The following is a 14,242-nucleotide window of genomic DNA, read 5'->3' as shown; positions in this document are numbered from 1 at the left end:
GGAGAACTCCACCTCAACGGCGGACACAGCAGAAAAGATGGCGTCCTCCTTCAAAAAAAACCTGTCTATTCTAGACCTACAGCTACCCCTATGGTAGGTGAAACCTCCGTGACCTGGGGTGTGCCGGATGTGGGCATCCACCAGGCGAGCTTCACTGGCTATGCTATTCAACGCGACGCTATCATAAGCCAGGCGATCTCCGGGACCCCCCCGGTCACGGGACCTCGTAATGGTGTTGAAGTCCCCACCGAAGACCACCTGTCGGCTCGTAAAAAGAAAGGGCTTGATCCTCAGGAAGAGACATTTGCGGTCCCACTTGGACTGCGGGCCGTAGATGTTGATGAGCCGGAGCTCTTGTCCCCTCATGAAGACATCTAGGATCAGGCACCTCCCCATTTCCAACTCAGTAACCCGTCGGCATTCAACTGCTGCAGTCTTAAAAAGGACTGCCACCCCGCTATACGGCTCGGCCGCAAGAGACCAGTATGAGGGCCCGCACCTCCACTCCCTCCGTGCTTTATAGATGGCCCCCATGTCTGTTAGTCTGGTCTCTTGCAAGAATAAAATTTCTGCCTCAATCCGGGAGAAAAAATCAAAGGCCGTGAAGCGAGCCGCATCTGACTTAATGCTGGCGACATTAATAGACGCCAGCGTCAACGGGGCGAGTTCAGCCATCATGGGTGATCGAGTTGGATGGCCAATTTCTTCCCTACCCCGCTATTACCTCCTCCTGGGGAGGGGTCAGACACCTTCCTTTTCAGGGAAGCTCCCGACGTGTCCATCCCACCCCCCCCGGTGTCCTCGCCCCCGGGTTCCAGGTCTGTCCCCCCCTCAGTAGGAGCAATGCCCCCTGAGGGACGGACTCCGCCATCCCCCGAAGGACCCTCCGGTGTTACCCCCGGCCCAGTACCCTCGTCTTGTGGTTCATCATCTGAACCCCCGAGGGCGCTGAACCGGTTGGAGAGTCTGATCAGAGGGGGGTCAGCGGGCCCTTCCGTATGCACCCTTGTGGTCGGGGGCGGGGGGGACTTTGAAGGCTTGTCAGCCTTCCTCCCCACCGCTTTGCGCTTGGCACGCCTGGTTTTGCCACCTGGTGCTGTAGGCTGCTCTTGGACATCCTCATCAACACTTTCATACTGAGAGGAATTGTCCGAGTCAGCCGCTTTCTCCTCTCTCTCCATCCTCCTGATCTCCTCACTCACCGCACTCTCCCCCAGGGCCTCAGAGGCTTTGGCCACGGGCCTGGAGGGAGGAGCAGGCATCACCCCGGTTGCCCGAGGCTCCACCTGTCCCTTACCTCCCTGGCGTTTTTCCTGCCTCCGCTGGTACGCGGGGCCCCTTGCAGCATAGAATCATAGAATCATAGAATCATAGAATCATAGAATCGTAGAGTTGGAAGGAACCTCCTGGGCCATCTGGTCCAACCCCCTGCTCAAAGCAGGATTCGCTAAATCATCCCAGTCAGATGTCTGTCCAGCCTCTGTTTGAAGACTTCCATTGAAGGAGAACTCACCACTTCTCGTGGCAGCCTGTTCCACTCATTGATCACTCTAACTGTCAAAAAGTTTTTTCTAATATCTAATCTGTGTCTCTTCCCATTCAGTTTCATCCCATTGCTTCTAGTCTTTCCTTGTGCAAATGAGAATAAAGTTGATCCTTCTACAATGTGACAGCCCTTTAGATATTTGTAGACAGCTATTAAGTCTCCTCTCAGTCTTCTCTTTTGCAAACTAAACATTCCCAAATCCTGCAACCTTTCCTCATAAGACAGGGTTTGCAGACCGGTCACCATTCTGGTCGCTCTTTTCTGAACTTGCTCCAGTTTGTTGATGTCTTTTTTAAAATGTGGTGCCCAAAACTGGACACAATATTCCAGATGAGGTCTGACCAAAGAGGAGTAGAGGGAAATAATGACTTCACGTGATCTAGACTGTATGCTTCTGTTAATACATCCTAGAATTGCATTTGCCTTTTTTGCTGCTGCATCACACTGTTGACTCATATTCAGTCTGTGATCTATTAGTATACCCAAGTCTTTTTCACATGTGCTGTCACTTAGCCCTATTCCTCCCATTCTGTATATGCATTTTTCATTTTTATTGCCCAGATGTAGTACTTTGCATTTCTCCCTGTTAAAAACCATTCTGTTAGTTGCTGCCCACTTCTCCAGTTTATTTAAATCTTTTTGAATCCTCTCTCTCTCTTCTCTAGTATTAGCTATCCCTCCTAGCTTTGTGTCATCAGCAAATTTAATCAGTTTACCCTCAATTCCTTCATCTAAATCGTTGATAAAGATGTTGAACAATACAGGGCCCAGGACAGAGCCCTGTGGTACTCCACATTCAGCATTGCCCTTCCTCACTGGCCCCTCAGCCCTTCCCCCTTCGCCACCACCTGCCACAGCAGAAGCAGCGCCACCGGGGGTTGCCCCCCCGCGGTCTCCCCCCACCGGGCCTGTGGCGGCATTAGAGAAAGAGCGAGGGCAGCGGCTGAGAGGGTGACCCAGGTCACCACACAGGTGGCACCGAATGTCTTTGCACAAGGCAGCCAGGTGACCTACCCCACCACACAACGCGCACTTCTGCACCTTGCAGTTGGCGCTGAAGTGAGTGGGGTCGCCGCACTTGTGGCAGACCTTCGGTTGCCCCTGGTAGAAGACCAGGATCCTGTCCCTTCCCAGGAACGCCGAGGAAGGGATGTGGGTGACCGTGCCGCCGGAAACCTTCAATTTGACCATGAAGGTCCAGCCCCCCGACCAGATGCCAAACTCGTCCCTGTTCTTTTTTGGGACCTCGGTGACCTCCCCGTAACGGGAAAGCCACGTCATGATGTCCACGCCTGCGAGTGACTCGTTACATGTAACCACGGTCACTCGCTTGACGGAATTTTGGCGAGACACCGCTTGAGCCACGAAGTCTCGCCATCCGGGCTCTTCTCGCACCAGCTCGTAGTTTGACCAGAAGAGCTCAAGCCCCTCTGGCCGCACGAAGCTGACGTCGAAGAAGCGGGACGCCGAAGGGTGTATCAGGGCAAAGATGTCATTCGCCCCGAAGCCCATCTTAAGGAGGAGCTCCACCACCTTGCTCCTAGGTGGACAAGCTTCACTGCCCCCCCACCTAAGACGGACCACATTCCTTCTTGGCGGCCCCTGCCCGGCTGTGGGGAGAGACCAAACAGTCCCTCCCTCCCTTTGATTTTGGAAGGCTGCTAGGCCATGTCTCTCTATCCAGAAAGACAGGTCCACTGTCCTCCCCTCTACCATGATCGATCTTTCTCCCCTTTGGAGGGCCTCCAGGAAACGGCGGTGCAAACCGCCGTCCCCGGAGCCCGGAGGCGAGGAGACCCCCCCGGAACCACCCCGACCCCCAGCCGCGACCCCCGCATAATTACGTTGGGGCCTCGCGGCTGGGGGGGCAGACGGGCCAGCCCTCCCACCACTACCACCACTTGTGCCAGCACCCTCATTCACTCTCCCGTTCACTCTTTTATTATTTCCACTCGCTCCGGCACTTACTCCAGCATTTACTGCCACATTCACACTCGCACTCACTCCCTCATCCATATCACTCACATCACCATTTATGTCCTCAAACAGCTCTTCAAAAATATCTCCTATCTCACTCCCACTCTCACTTCCAGATAGACCACTATTTACATTAGCAGACTTGGTGTTGCAGTACCCCTGCCTGCCTGCTGGGGGCCCTGACTGGCCAGTGCTCTGCTCCTTGGAGCTGCTGGCACTGCTCCAACTCTTGTCCAGGAGTGCCGCTGCCCCTTTAAATACCTCCGAGCAGAGCGCACTCAGTACGCCCTGCCCGAGCCTGGGAGCAGCAGCAGCTCCTGGGTTCTCTGGCTCCACTTTTTTTTCTTTTTGCGGTGTCTTTGCACTGAGGACAGGGACAGCCACTGCCACCGCACCCTGCCCTCTGCTGTTCGCCCCCGCCGGCTTCCCAAGGAGCGCCAGAGCCCCCGCACCACCAGATGGAGGTAAGCGGGCTGGGGACCCCGACAACTCCCTACCGACTTTTGGGGGCACTATGCTGCTTGAGGGGGTAGGCGGGACAGGAGGCAGTGGGCCCGCCAAGGCCACGCCCCCCCCGCCGGCCGCAGCCACCCCGGGCAGAGCAGTGACCCCTTGCGAGGCCACGCCCTCCCCAGGTGACGCGGGCACAGCGGGCGGGACAGCGGCCGAGGAGGACACGCCCCCCCCGCATGCCGCAGCCTTTGCAGGCTGGGCAACACTCGGGGAGGCCACGCCCCCCTCACGGACTGTCACTGCGCCCCTGAACCCACCACTTGATGTTGGCAGGGCTGGCCACTCCCCCTCACCGCCCAGCGGCGGCGGTGCCCCCAGCACGGACCCCTTTTTGGGTCTACGCGCCGGGGACCCCGCTCTTGCCACGGGCGCCGTCAGAGGAGCTACCAGCCCCTTGCATTTTTTTAGCTGCTGCTTCACAGCAGCCTCCACGCCCTTTCTAGGTCTCTGGACCCCCATAAGTGGACCAGACTTAACGGACCCGTGCGTGGGGGATCCAGAGACCCCAGCACTCACCGCCGGAGGTGCGGTCCTGGCTGTACCCGTGCTGAGCGCCAGGCCAGCCCCCCCTGCCACCGGGGACTGAGCCCGGACACCACTACTGCCAATACCGCCAGCGGCTGTTACACCACTGGCACCAGCACCGACCTCCATGTCGCTGCCTGAACCCTCACCGCCACCACCAGATGTGACGGTAAGGTCCAGGCACACATCACTCTGCCCGCGCCCCCGCTGCGGACCCACCACAGGGCCCGAGCCGGGGTGGGCAGCGGGTTCCATACAGCGGGACAGAGGGGCCCCGGAAAGAGGGACAAACATAAGTTTGTCAGCCACGGTGTTTTTTGGCTTGCGCTTGTTTTTTTTCTTTTTCCTCTTTCCGGTTGCCTCGTCCTCAGGGCAGACCTCATCCCCAAAGAGCAGTGTGCCAAACCGCTCTGGGGACTCGATCTGCCTCACCTGTTGTAGGACGAGGCAGCCCCCCTCACTACTACTGTCCCCACTCCCACCAGCCTCCCCCTCGCCCCCACTTTCCTCCGAGTAACTGGAGTCTGGTGGGAGAGCCACTTGCTCAGGGGCCACCCCGCTGCATGTTACCTGGGTGTTGTTGCTCACCAGGCCTTCAGGTGGGGCAGGCGTAGATGTTCCGCCATCCTCCTCCTCCTCTTGGCCCTCCACCTGGCAGGGGCCTCCCGACCCCCCAGGAGACCCTCCGGTCATGGCTCTAAACCGGTCATCATTTTTCAGTTTCTCTGCAAAGGGGCCGCTCCCACTCAGGATAGCCGCCCTTATCTCCTCCAAGGCCCTGATAGCCCCCTTCAGCCTCTCCACCGTGGCGGAGACCTCAGCTCGTCTCGAGGCGGGGAGCCGGTTCTTAGCCACCGCTCGTGCTCCCCTTAACTCCTCCCGGAGTTTTCTCAGCTGTTTGGCGGCCTCCTCATATTCGCAGAGGTGCGCATGGATGCGGGAGGCGTAGATGGTGGATGGCTCTCCCTCAGCTCTGGAGCCCCAGATGTTGGGGGGCTCTGCCACTGCACCTCTGCTCTGGGCCGCCACTCCTCCGGGAGGAGGAGCCGCCACGGTACCAGCTTCGGGGGGCCCGGTGTCCCGGGGCTCCTGGGTCCTGCGACCCCCTCTCTCCTGGCTCCGTCTCTTCCCCATCTCCCTGGGACTGGCTGGCTGCACCCTGGCCTCCGGATGGTGCTGAGGCCCCCCACCCCCAGCTGGCTTGCCGGGGGATGGGAGCCAGGGGCGCAGCCCCGGCGCTCAGTCCCAGGGAAAGTCCTCTTTCCTGGGAAGGGGGCAGATGGAAAGTCCTTGCAGGAAAAAACCTCCCTTCCCAGGAGCTTAGCAAGGCCCTAGCCTGCAGACCTCAGCACAGATGCTCCTCCTCTTCCTGGGCGTGCTCTATCCTCCAGTCACCTCTAGAGCTGCACTCACTATTCTGCTGTTACGTCATGTCTTATCCTACAGTCACCTAAGAGCTGCAGTCACTATTCTGCTGTTACATTGTGTTTTTTCCTGCAGTCACCTCCAGAGCTGCAGTCACTATTCTACTGTTACATCATGTCTTATCCTCCAGTCACCTCCAGAGCTGCACTCACTATTCTGCTGTTACATCGTGTCTCATCCTCCAGTCACCTGCAGAGCTGCACTCACTATTCTGCTGCTACATTGTGTTTTTTTCCTGCAGTCACCTCCAGAGCTGCAGTCACTATTCTACTGTTACATCATGTCTTATCCTCCAGTCACCTCCAGAGCTGCACTCACTATTCTGCTGTTACATTGTGTTTTCCCTCCAGAGCTGCGCTCGCTGTTTTGCTGTTTCATGGTTTCTGTTCCTCCAGTCACCTCCAGAGCTGCAGTCACTATTCTGTTGTTACATCGTGTCTTATCCACCAGTCACCTCCAGAGCTGCACTCACTATTCTGTTACATTATGTCTTATCCTCCAGTCACCTCCAGAGCTGCACTCACTATTCTGCTGTTACATTGTGTTTTTCCCTCCAGAGCTGCGCTCCCTGCAGTCCTGCTCTTACCTTCCGCCATCAGCTCGTGTCTGTGGAGCAGTCGCTCCGCGTCCTCCTCTGCCTGGCACTGCTCATCCTGGAGGAACTCTCGCAGGCTCTGGACGGAGAGGGCGCGCCGATCCTCGGACAGCCGGTGGAAGAGCTGCAGCAGCTCTGGTCGGTAGACCAGCTTCTTGTAAATGGACTTGAAGCCACTGATGGGAATGAGGCCAGATCTCCCGGGATCCTCCTGCTGTGTGAAGAGCAGAAGAAAGCTGGGATCCAAAATATCCCCAGAGGCACCGAGCGACCAACAGTCACCAGCGCTGGCCAGAGAAGACCGGCGGAGGCTCTCCCCACGGGGGCACCAAGAACAGCACCAGCTGGACGCGAGGTCACCACAGAAGGACACTGTCCATCACCGCAGCCAAGTGATCACCCAGACACACCAGTCATATATTATACAGCCACGTACGAGTGGAAGAAACCACCATCATCACCATCGCCACCATCATCATCACCATCGCCACCAACGACACCATCATTATCATCGATATCCTCATCGACACCATCATCACCATCGCCACCATCATTGATACCATCCTCACCACCACCATCATCATCATCGACACCATCATCACCACTATCATTATCACCATCGCCACCATCATTGATACCATCCTCACCATCATCATCCACACCATCATCACCATCGATACCATCATCATCAATATCATCATTATCACCATCATCATCACCAACAACACCATCATCATCATCGATATCATCATCAACACCATCATCATCATCAATATCCTCATCATCACCATCGCCACCATCATCGATACCATCCTCACCATCATCATCATCCACACCATCACCATCGATACCATCATCATCAATATCATCATTATCACCATCATCATCACCAACAACATCATCATCATCAATATCATCATCATCACCAACGACACCATCATCATCATCAATATCCTCATCATCACCATCGCCACCATCATCGATACCATCCTCACCACCACCATCATCATCATCATCGACACTATCATCATCACCATCGCCACCATCATCACCAACGACACCATCATCATCATCGATATCTTCATCGACACCATAATTACCATCGCCACCTTCATCGATACCATCATCACCACTATCATCATCACCATCGCCACCATCATCGATACCATCCTCACCATCGATACCATCATCACCACTATCATCATCACCAACGCCACCATCATCACCATCGACACCACCATCATCATCGACACCATCATCATCGCGATCGACACCATCATCAACATCATAGACACCATCATCGACACCATGATCATCATCAACATTGCCACTACCATCAATGACACCATCATGATCATCACCACCATCACCACCATCATTAACGCCATCATCACCGACCACCATTATCATCATTTACACCATCACCAAAGATGATCGTTTCTCACCTTCATGAGGAATTTCAGATGTTGGGTTTCAGTGGTGACATTTAACCCTTTCAGCGTGTCCACCACGTCCTGATGCGTCATTAGCCCGCTGCTGGCGCTGTCTTCTGCTCTGCAGCTCAGACCTCTGCACATTGTATTAAGAGACCAACAAAGGTTGATGTCCACAGGGTCTATAACATCATCATCAGTAATACCATAGGCGTCCCCTGTCCAACCACACCCTCCCCTCAGGGGAGTCCCCCTCACATACCCTCCCCTCCAGGGCATCCCCCCGAAAACCTCCCCTCAGGGGTGTCCCCCTCACATACGCTCCCCTCAGGGACATCCCCTGGACACCCTCCCCTCAGGGGCGTCCCCCTCATACACCCTCCCCTCCGGGGTGTACCCCTCACACACCCTCCCCTCAGGGGCGTCCCCCTCACATACCCTCCCCTCCGGGGCAACCCCCCGAAAACCTCCCCTCAGGGGTGTCCCCCTCACATACCCTCCCCTCGGGGCATCCCCCCGAAAACCTCCCCTCAGGGGTGTCCCCCTCACATACCCTCCCCTCGGGGCATCCCCCTCACACATCCTCCCCTCAGGGGTGTCCCCCTCACACATCCTCCCCTCAGGGGTGTCCCCCTCACATACCCTCCCCTCAGGGGCGTCCCCCTCACACACCCTCCCCTCAGGGGCATCCCCCCTCACGCACCCTCCCCTCAGGGGTGTCCCCCTCACATACCCTCCCCTCAGGGGTGTCCCCCTCACGCACCCTCCCCTCAGGGGCATCCCCCCTCACGCACCCTCCCCTCAGGGGCATCCCCCCTCACGCACCCTCCCCTCAGGGGTGTCCCCCTCACATACCCTCCCCTCAGGGGTGTCCCCCTCACACATCCTCCCCTCAGGGGCGTCCCCCTCACACACCCTCCCCTCAGGGGCATCCCCCCTCACGCACCCTCCCCTCAGGGGTGTCCCCCTCACATACCCTCCCCTCAGGGGTGTCCCCCTCACACATCCTCCCCTCAGGGGCGTCCCCCTCACACACCCTCCCCTCAGGGGCATCCCCCCTCACGCACCCTCCCCTCAGGGGTGTCCCCCTCACATACCCTCCCCTCAGGGGTGTCCCCCTCACGCACCCTCCCCTCAGGGGCGTCCCCCCCACAGGTGATCAGTAACAGAAGGATACGTGTCGTCCATGTTGCTCGGCTTGCGTCCTCCTAAGCTGCGGATTTCCTGCCGGCGGAATCTGATGACATCACACAAGGAGTGATGATGTCACATCGCAGAAGCTGCCGCACGTTCTGCTCCTGCGCCATCATTGTGCAGAGGAGAAGAAACTGCGCTGTCTGAGAGTGGATGCCCAGGACACACTGCTGACAGGCAGGGGGCGCTGCACTGCTGGCCCCCAAACATCCGCCCACCTCAGTGCGGAGGAGCGCAGTCGGAGCCCACCGGATATACAGCGGGAACCAGACATACCGGCTGCTGCGCAACCAACCAGAGCACTGGAGACACAGCCCATAGCAACCAGCGCACTGGAGACACAGCCCATAGCAACCAGCGCACTGGAGACACAGCCCATAGCAACCAGCGCACTGGAGACACTGCCCATAGCAACCAGCGCACTGGAGACACAGCCCATAGCAACCAGCGCACTGGAGACACTGCCCATAGCAACCAGCGCACTGGAGACACAGCCCATAGCAACCAGCGCAATGGAGACACAGCCCATAGCAACCAGCGCACTGGAGACACTGCCCATAGCAACCAGCGCACTGGAGACACAGCCCATAGCAACCAGCGCACTGGAGACACTGCCCATAGCAACCAGCGCACTGGAGACACAGCCCATAGCAACCAGCGCACTGGAGACACTGCCCATAGCAACCAGCGCACTGGAGACACAGCCCATAGCAACCAGCGCACTGGAGACACTGCCCATAGCAACCAGCGCACTGGAGACACTGCCCATAGCAACCAGCGCACTGGAGACACTGCCCATAGCAACCAAAGCACAGCTGGCCCGGCCCATAGTAACCAGATCACAGCTGGCCTGGCCCATAGCAACCAGAGCATAGCTGGCACAGCCCATAGCAACTAGAGCACAGCTGGCACGGCCCATAGCAACGAGAGCACAGTTGGCACGGCCCATAGCAACCAGAGCACAGCTGACACGGCCCATAGCAACCAGAGCACAGCTGGCACGGCCCATAGCAACTAGAGCACAGCTGGCACGGCCCATAGCAACCAGAGAACAGCTGGCACAGCCCATAGCAACCAGAGCAGGCACTGCCCATAGCAACCAGAGCATAGCTGGCACGGCCCATAGCAACCAGAGCACAGCTGGCACGGCCCATAGCAACCAGAGCATAGCTGGCACGGCCCATAGCAACTAGAGCACAGCTGGCACGGCCCATAGCAACCAGAGCACAGCTGGCACAGCCCATAGCAACCAGAGCAGGCACTGCCCATAGCAACCAGAGCATAGCTGGCACGGCCCATAGCAACCAGAGCACAGCTGGCACGGCCCATAGCAACCAGAGCACAGCTGGTACGGCCCATAGCAACCAGAGCACAGCTGGCACGGCCCATAGCAACCAGAGCATAGCTGGCACGGCCCATAGCAACTAGAGCACAGCTGGCACGGCCCATAGCAACCAGAGCACAGCTGGCACAGCCCATAGCAACCAGAGCAGGCACTGCCCATAGCAACCAGAGCATAGCTGGCACGGCCCATAGCAACCAGAGCACAGCTGGCACAGCCCATAGCAACCAGAGCAGGCACTGCCCATAGCAATCAGAGCACAACTGGCACAGCCCATAACAACCAGAGCAGGCACTGCCAATAGCAATCAGAGCACAGCTGTAATCACCCATAGCAACCAGAGCACAGCTGGCGCGGCCCATAGCAACCAGAGCACAGCTTGCACGGCCCATAGCAACCAGAGCACAGCTGGCACGGCCCATAGCAACCAGAGCACAGCTGGCACGGCCCATAGCAACCAGAGCAGGCACTGCCCATAGCAAACAGAGCACAACTGGCACAGCCCATAGCAACCAGAGCAAAGCTAGCACAGCCGATAGCAAGTGGAGCACAGCTGGCACGGCGCATAGCAACCAGAGCACAGCTGGCACGGCCCATAGCAACCAGAGCACAGCTGGCATGGCCCATTGCAACCAGAGCACAGCTGGCACTGCCCATAGCAACCAGAGCACAGCTGGCACTGCCCATAGCAACCAGAGCACAGCTGGCACGACCCATAGCAACCAGAGCACAGCTGGCACAGCCCATAGCAACCAGAGCACAGCTGTCACGGCCCATAGCAACCAGAGCACAGCTGGCACTGCCCATAGCAACCAGAACACAGCTGGTACGGCCCTTAGCAACCAGAGCACAGCTGGAAAGGCCCATAGCAACCAGAGCACAGCTGTAATCACTCATAGCAATCAGAGCACAGCTGGCACGGCCCATAGCAACCAGAGCACAGCTGGCACGGCCCATAGCAACCACAGCACAGCTGTCACGGCCAATACCAACCAGAGCGCAGCTGGTACGGCCCATAGCAACCAGAGCACAGCTGGCATGACCCATAGCAACTAAAGCACAGCTGGCACGGCCCATACCAACCAGAGCACAGCTGGCACGGCCCATAGCAACCGGAGCACAGCTGGCATGGCCCATAGCAACCAGAGCACAGCTGTAAACACTCATAGCAACTAGAGCACAGCTGCCACTGCCCATAGCAACCAGAACACAGCTGGCACGGCCCATAGCAACCAGAGCACAGCTGGCACGGCCCATAGCAACCAGAGCACAGCTGGCACGGCCCATAGCAACCAGAGCACAGCTGGCACGGCCCATAGCAACCAGAGCACAGCTGACACGGCCCATAGAGCACAGCTGGCACGGCCGATAGCAACCACAGCACAGCTGTCACTGCCCATACCAACCAGAGCGCAGCTGGTACGGCCCATAGCAACCAGAGCACAGCTGGCACGACCCATAGCAACTAAAGCACAGCTGGCATGGCCCATTGCAACCAGAGCACAATTGGCATGGCCCATAGCAACCGGAGCACAGCTGGCATGGCCCATAGCAACCGGAGCACAGCTGTAATCACTCATAGCAACTAGAGCACAGCTGCCACTGCCCATAGCAACCAGAACACAGCTGGCACGGCCCATAGCAATCAGAGCACAGCTGGCATGGCCCATAGCAACCAGAGCACAGCTGGCACGGCCCATAGTAACTAGAGCACAGCTGGCACGGCCCATAGCAACCAGAGCACATCTGGCATGGCCAATAGCAACCAGAGCACAGCTGGCACATCCCATAGCAACCAGAGCAGGCACTGCTCATAGCAATCAGAGCACAACTGGCACAGCCCATAGCAACCAGAGCAGGCACTGCCCATAGCAATCAGAGCACAGCTGTAATCACCCATAGCAACCAGAGCACAGCTGGCATGGCCCATAGCAACCAGAGCACAGCTGGCACGGCCCATAGCGACCAGAGCACAGCTGGCACTGCCCATAGCAACCAGAGCACAGCTGGCACTGCCCATAGCAACCAGAGCACAGCTGGCACGACCCATAGCAACCAGAGCACAGCTGGCACGGCCCATAGCAACCAGAGCACAGCTGTCGCGGCCCATAGCAACGAGAGCACAGCTGGCACTGCCCATAGCAACCAGAGCACAGCTGGTACGGCCCTTAGCAACCAGAGCACAGCTGCAAAGGCCCATAGCAACCAGAGCACAGCTGTAATCACTCATAGCAATCAGAGCACAGCTGGCACGGCCCATAGTAACCAGAGCACAGCTGTCACTGCCCATACCAACCAGAGCGCAGCTGGTACGGCCCATAGCAACCAGAGCACAGCTGGCATGACCCATAGCAACTAAAGCACAGCTGGAACAGCCCATACCAACCAGAGCACAGCTGGCACGGCCCATAGCAACCGGAGCACAGCTGGCATGGCCCATAGCAACCAGAGCACAGCTGTAAACACTCATAGCACCTAGAGCACAGCTGCCACTGCCCATAGCAACCAGAACACAGCTGGCACGGCCCATAGCAACCAGAGCACAGCTGGCACGGCCCATAGCAACCAGAGCACAGCTGGCACGGCCCATAGCAATGAGAGCACAGCTGGCACGACCCATAGCAACCAGAGCAGGCACTGCCCATAGCAACCGGAGCACAGCTGGCAGGGCCCATCTCAACCAGAGCACAGCTGGCACGGCCCATAGGAACCAGAGCGCAGCTGGCACGGCCCATAGCAACCAGAGCACAGCTGGCACGGCCCACAGCAACCAGCGCGCAGCTGGCACTGCCCATAGCAAGCAGAGCACAACTGGCATGGCCCATAGCAACCAGAGCACAGCTGGCACGGCCCATAGCAACCAGAGCACAGCTGGCACGGCCCATAGCACCCAGAGCACAGCTGGCACGGCCCATAGCAACCAGAGCACAGCTGACACGGCCCATAGAGCACAGCTGGCACGGCCGATAGCAACCACAGCACAGCTGTCACTGCCCATACCAACCAGAGCGCAGCTGGTACGGCCCATAGCAACCAGAGCACAGCTGGCACGACCCATAGCAACTAAAGCACAGCTGGCATGGCCCATTGCAACCAGAGCACAATTGGCATGGCCCATAGCAACCGGAGCACAGCTGGCATGGCCCATAGCAACCGGAGCACAGCTGTAATCACTCATAGCAACTAGAGCACAGCTGCCACTGCCCATAGCAACCAGAACACAGCTGGCACGGCCCATAGCAATCAGAGCACAGCTGGCATGGCCCATAGCAACCAGAGCACAGCTGGCACGGCCCATAGTAACTAGAGCACAGCTGGCACGGCCCATAGCAACCAGAGCACATCTGGCATGGCCAATAGCAACCAGAGCACAGCTGGCACATCCCATAGCAACCAGAGCAGGCACTGCTCATAGCAATCAGAGCACAACTGGCACAGCCCATAGCAACCAGAGCAGGCACTGCCCATAGCAATCAGAGCACAGCTGTAATCACCCATAGCAACCAGAGCACAGCTGGCATGGCCCATAGCAACCAGAGCACAGCTGGCACGGCCCATAGCGACCAGAGCACAGCTGGCACTGCCCATAGCAACCAGAGCACAGCTGGCACTGCCCATAGCAACCAGAGCACAGCTGGCACGACCCATAGCAACCAGAGCACAGCTGGCACGGCCCATAGCAACCAGAGCAC

At 57.9% G+C, this 14,242-nt stretch overlaps 1 protein-coding gene across 1 annotated transcript in view; it reads right to left on the bottom strand.

The window, feature by feature from the left end:
• Positions 1 to 7,991, bottom strand: part of PLCZ1 (phospholipase C zeta 1) — a 185,029-nt gene extending 177,038 nt beyond the window's left edge. Inside the window, exons 1-3 of the mRNA XM_073562331.1 lie at positions 7,512 to 7,991; positions 7,008 to 7,394; positions 6,573 to 6,795 (exon numbers count right to left, since the gene is read on the bottom strand). Of these exons, the coding sequence (XP_073418432.1) occupies positions 6,573 to 6,795; positions 7,008 to 7,394; positions 7,512 to 7,991 (1,090 nt within the window). The remainder of the gene's footprint in view (positions 1 to 6,572; positions 6,796 to 7,007; positions 7,395 to 7,511) is intronic.
• Between the last annotated feature and the right edge of the window lie 6,251 nt (positions 7,992 to 14,242).

Source organism: Dendrobates tinctorius, unplaced genomic scaffold (genome assembly GCF_039654945.1).
Source record: "Dendrobates tinctorius isolate UK_male_01 unplaced genomic scaffold, ASM3965494v1 ptg000348l, whole genome shotgun sequence".
NCBI lineage: Eukaryota > Metazoa > Chordata > Amphibia > Anura > Dendrobatidae > Dendrobates > Dendrobates tinctorius.
Note: the sequence above shows the minus strand (reverse complement) of the source record. Positions and strands in the feature narration are given on the sequence as shown.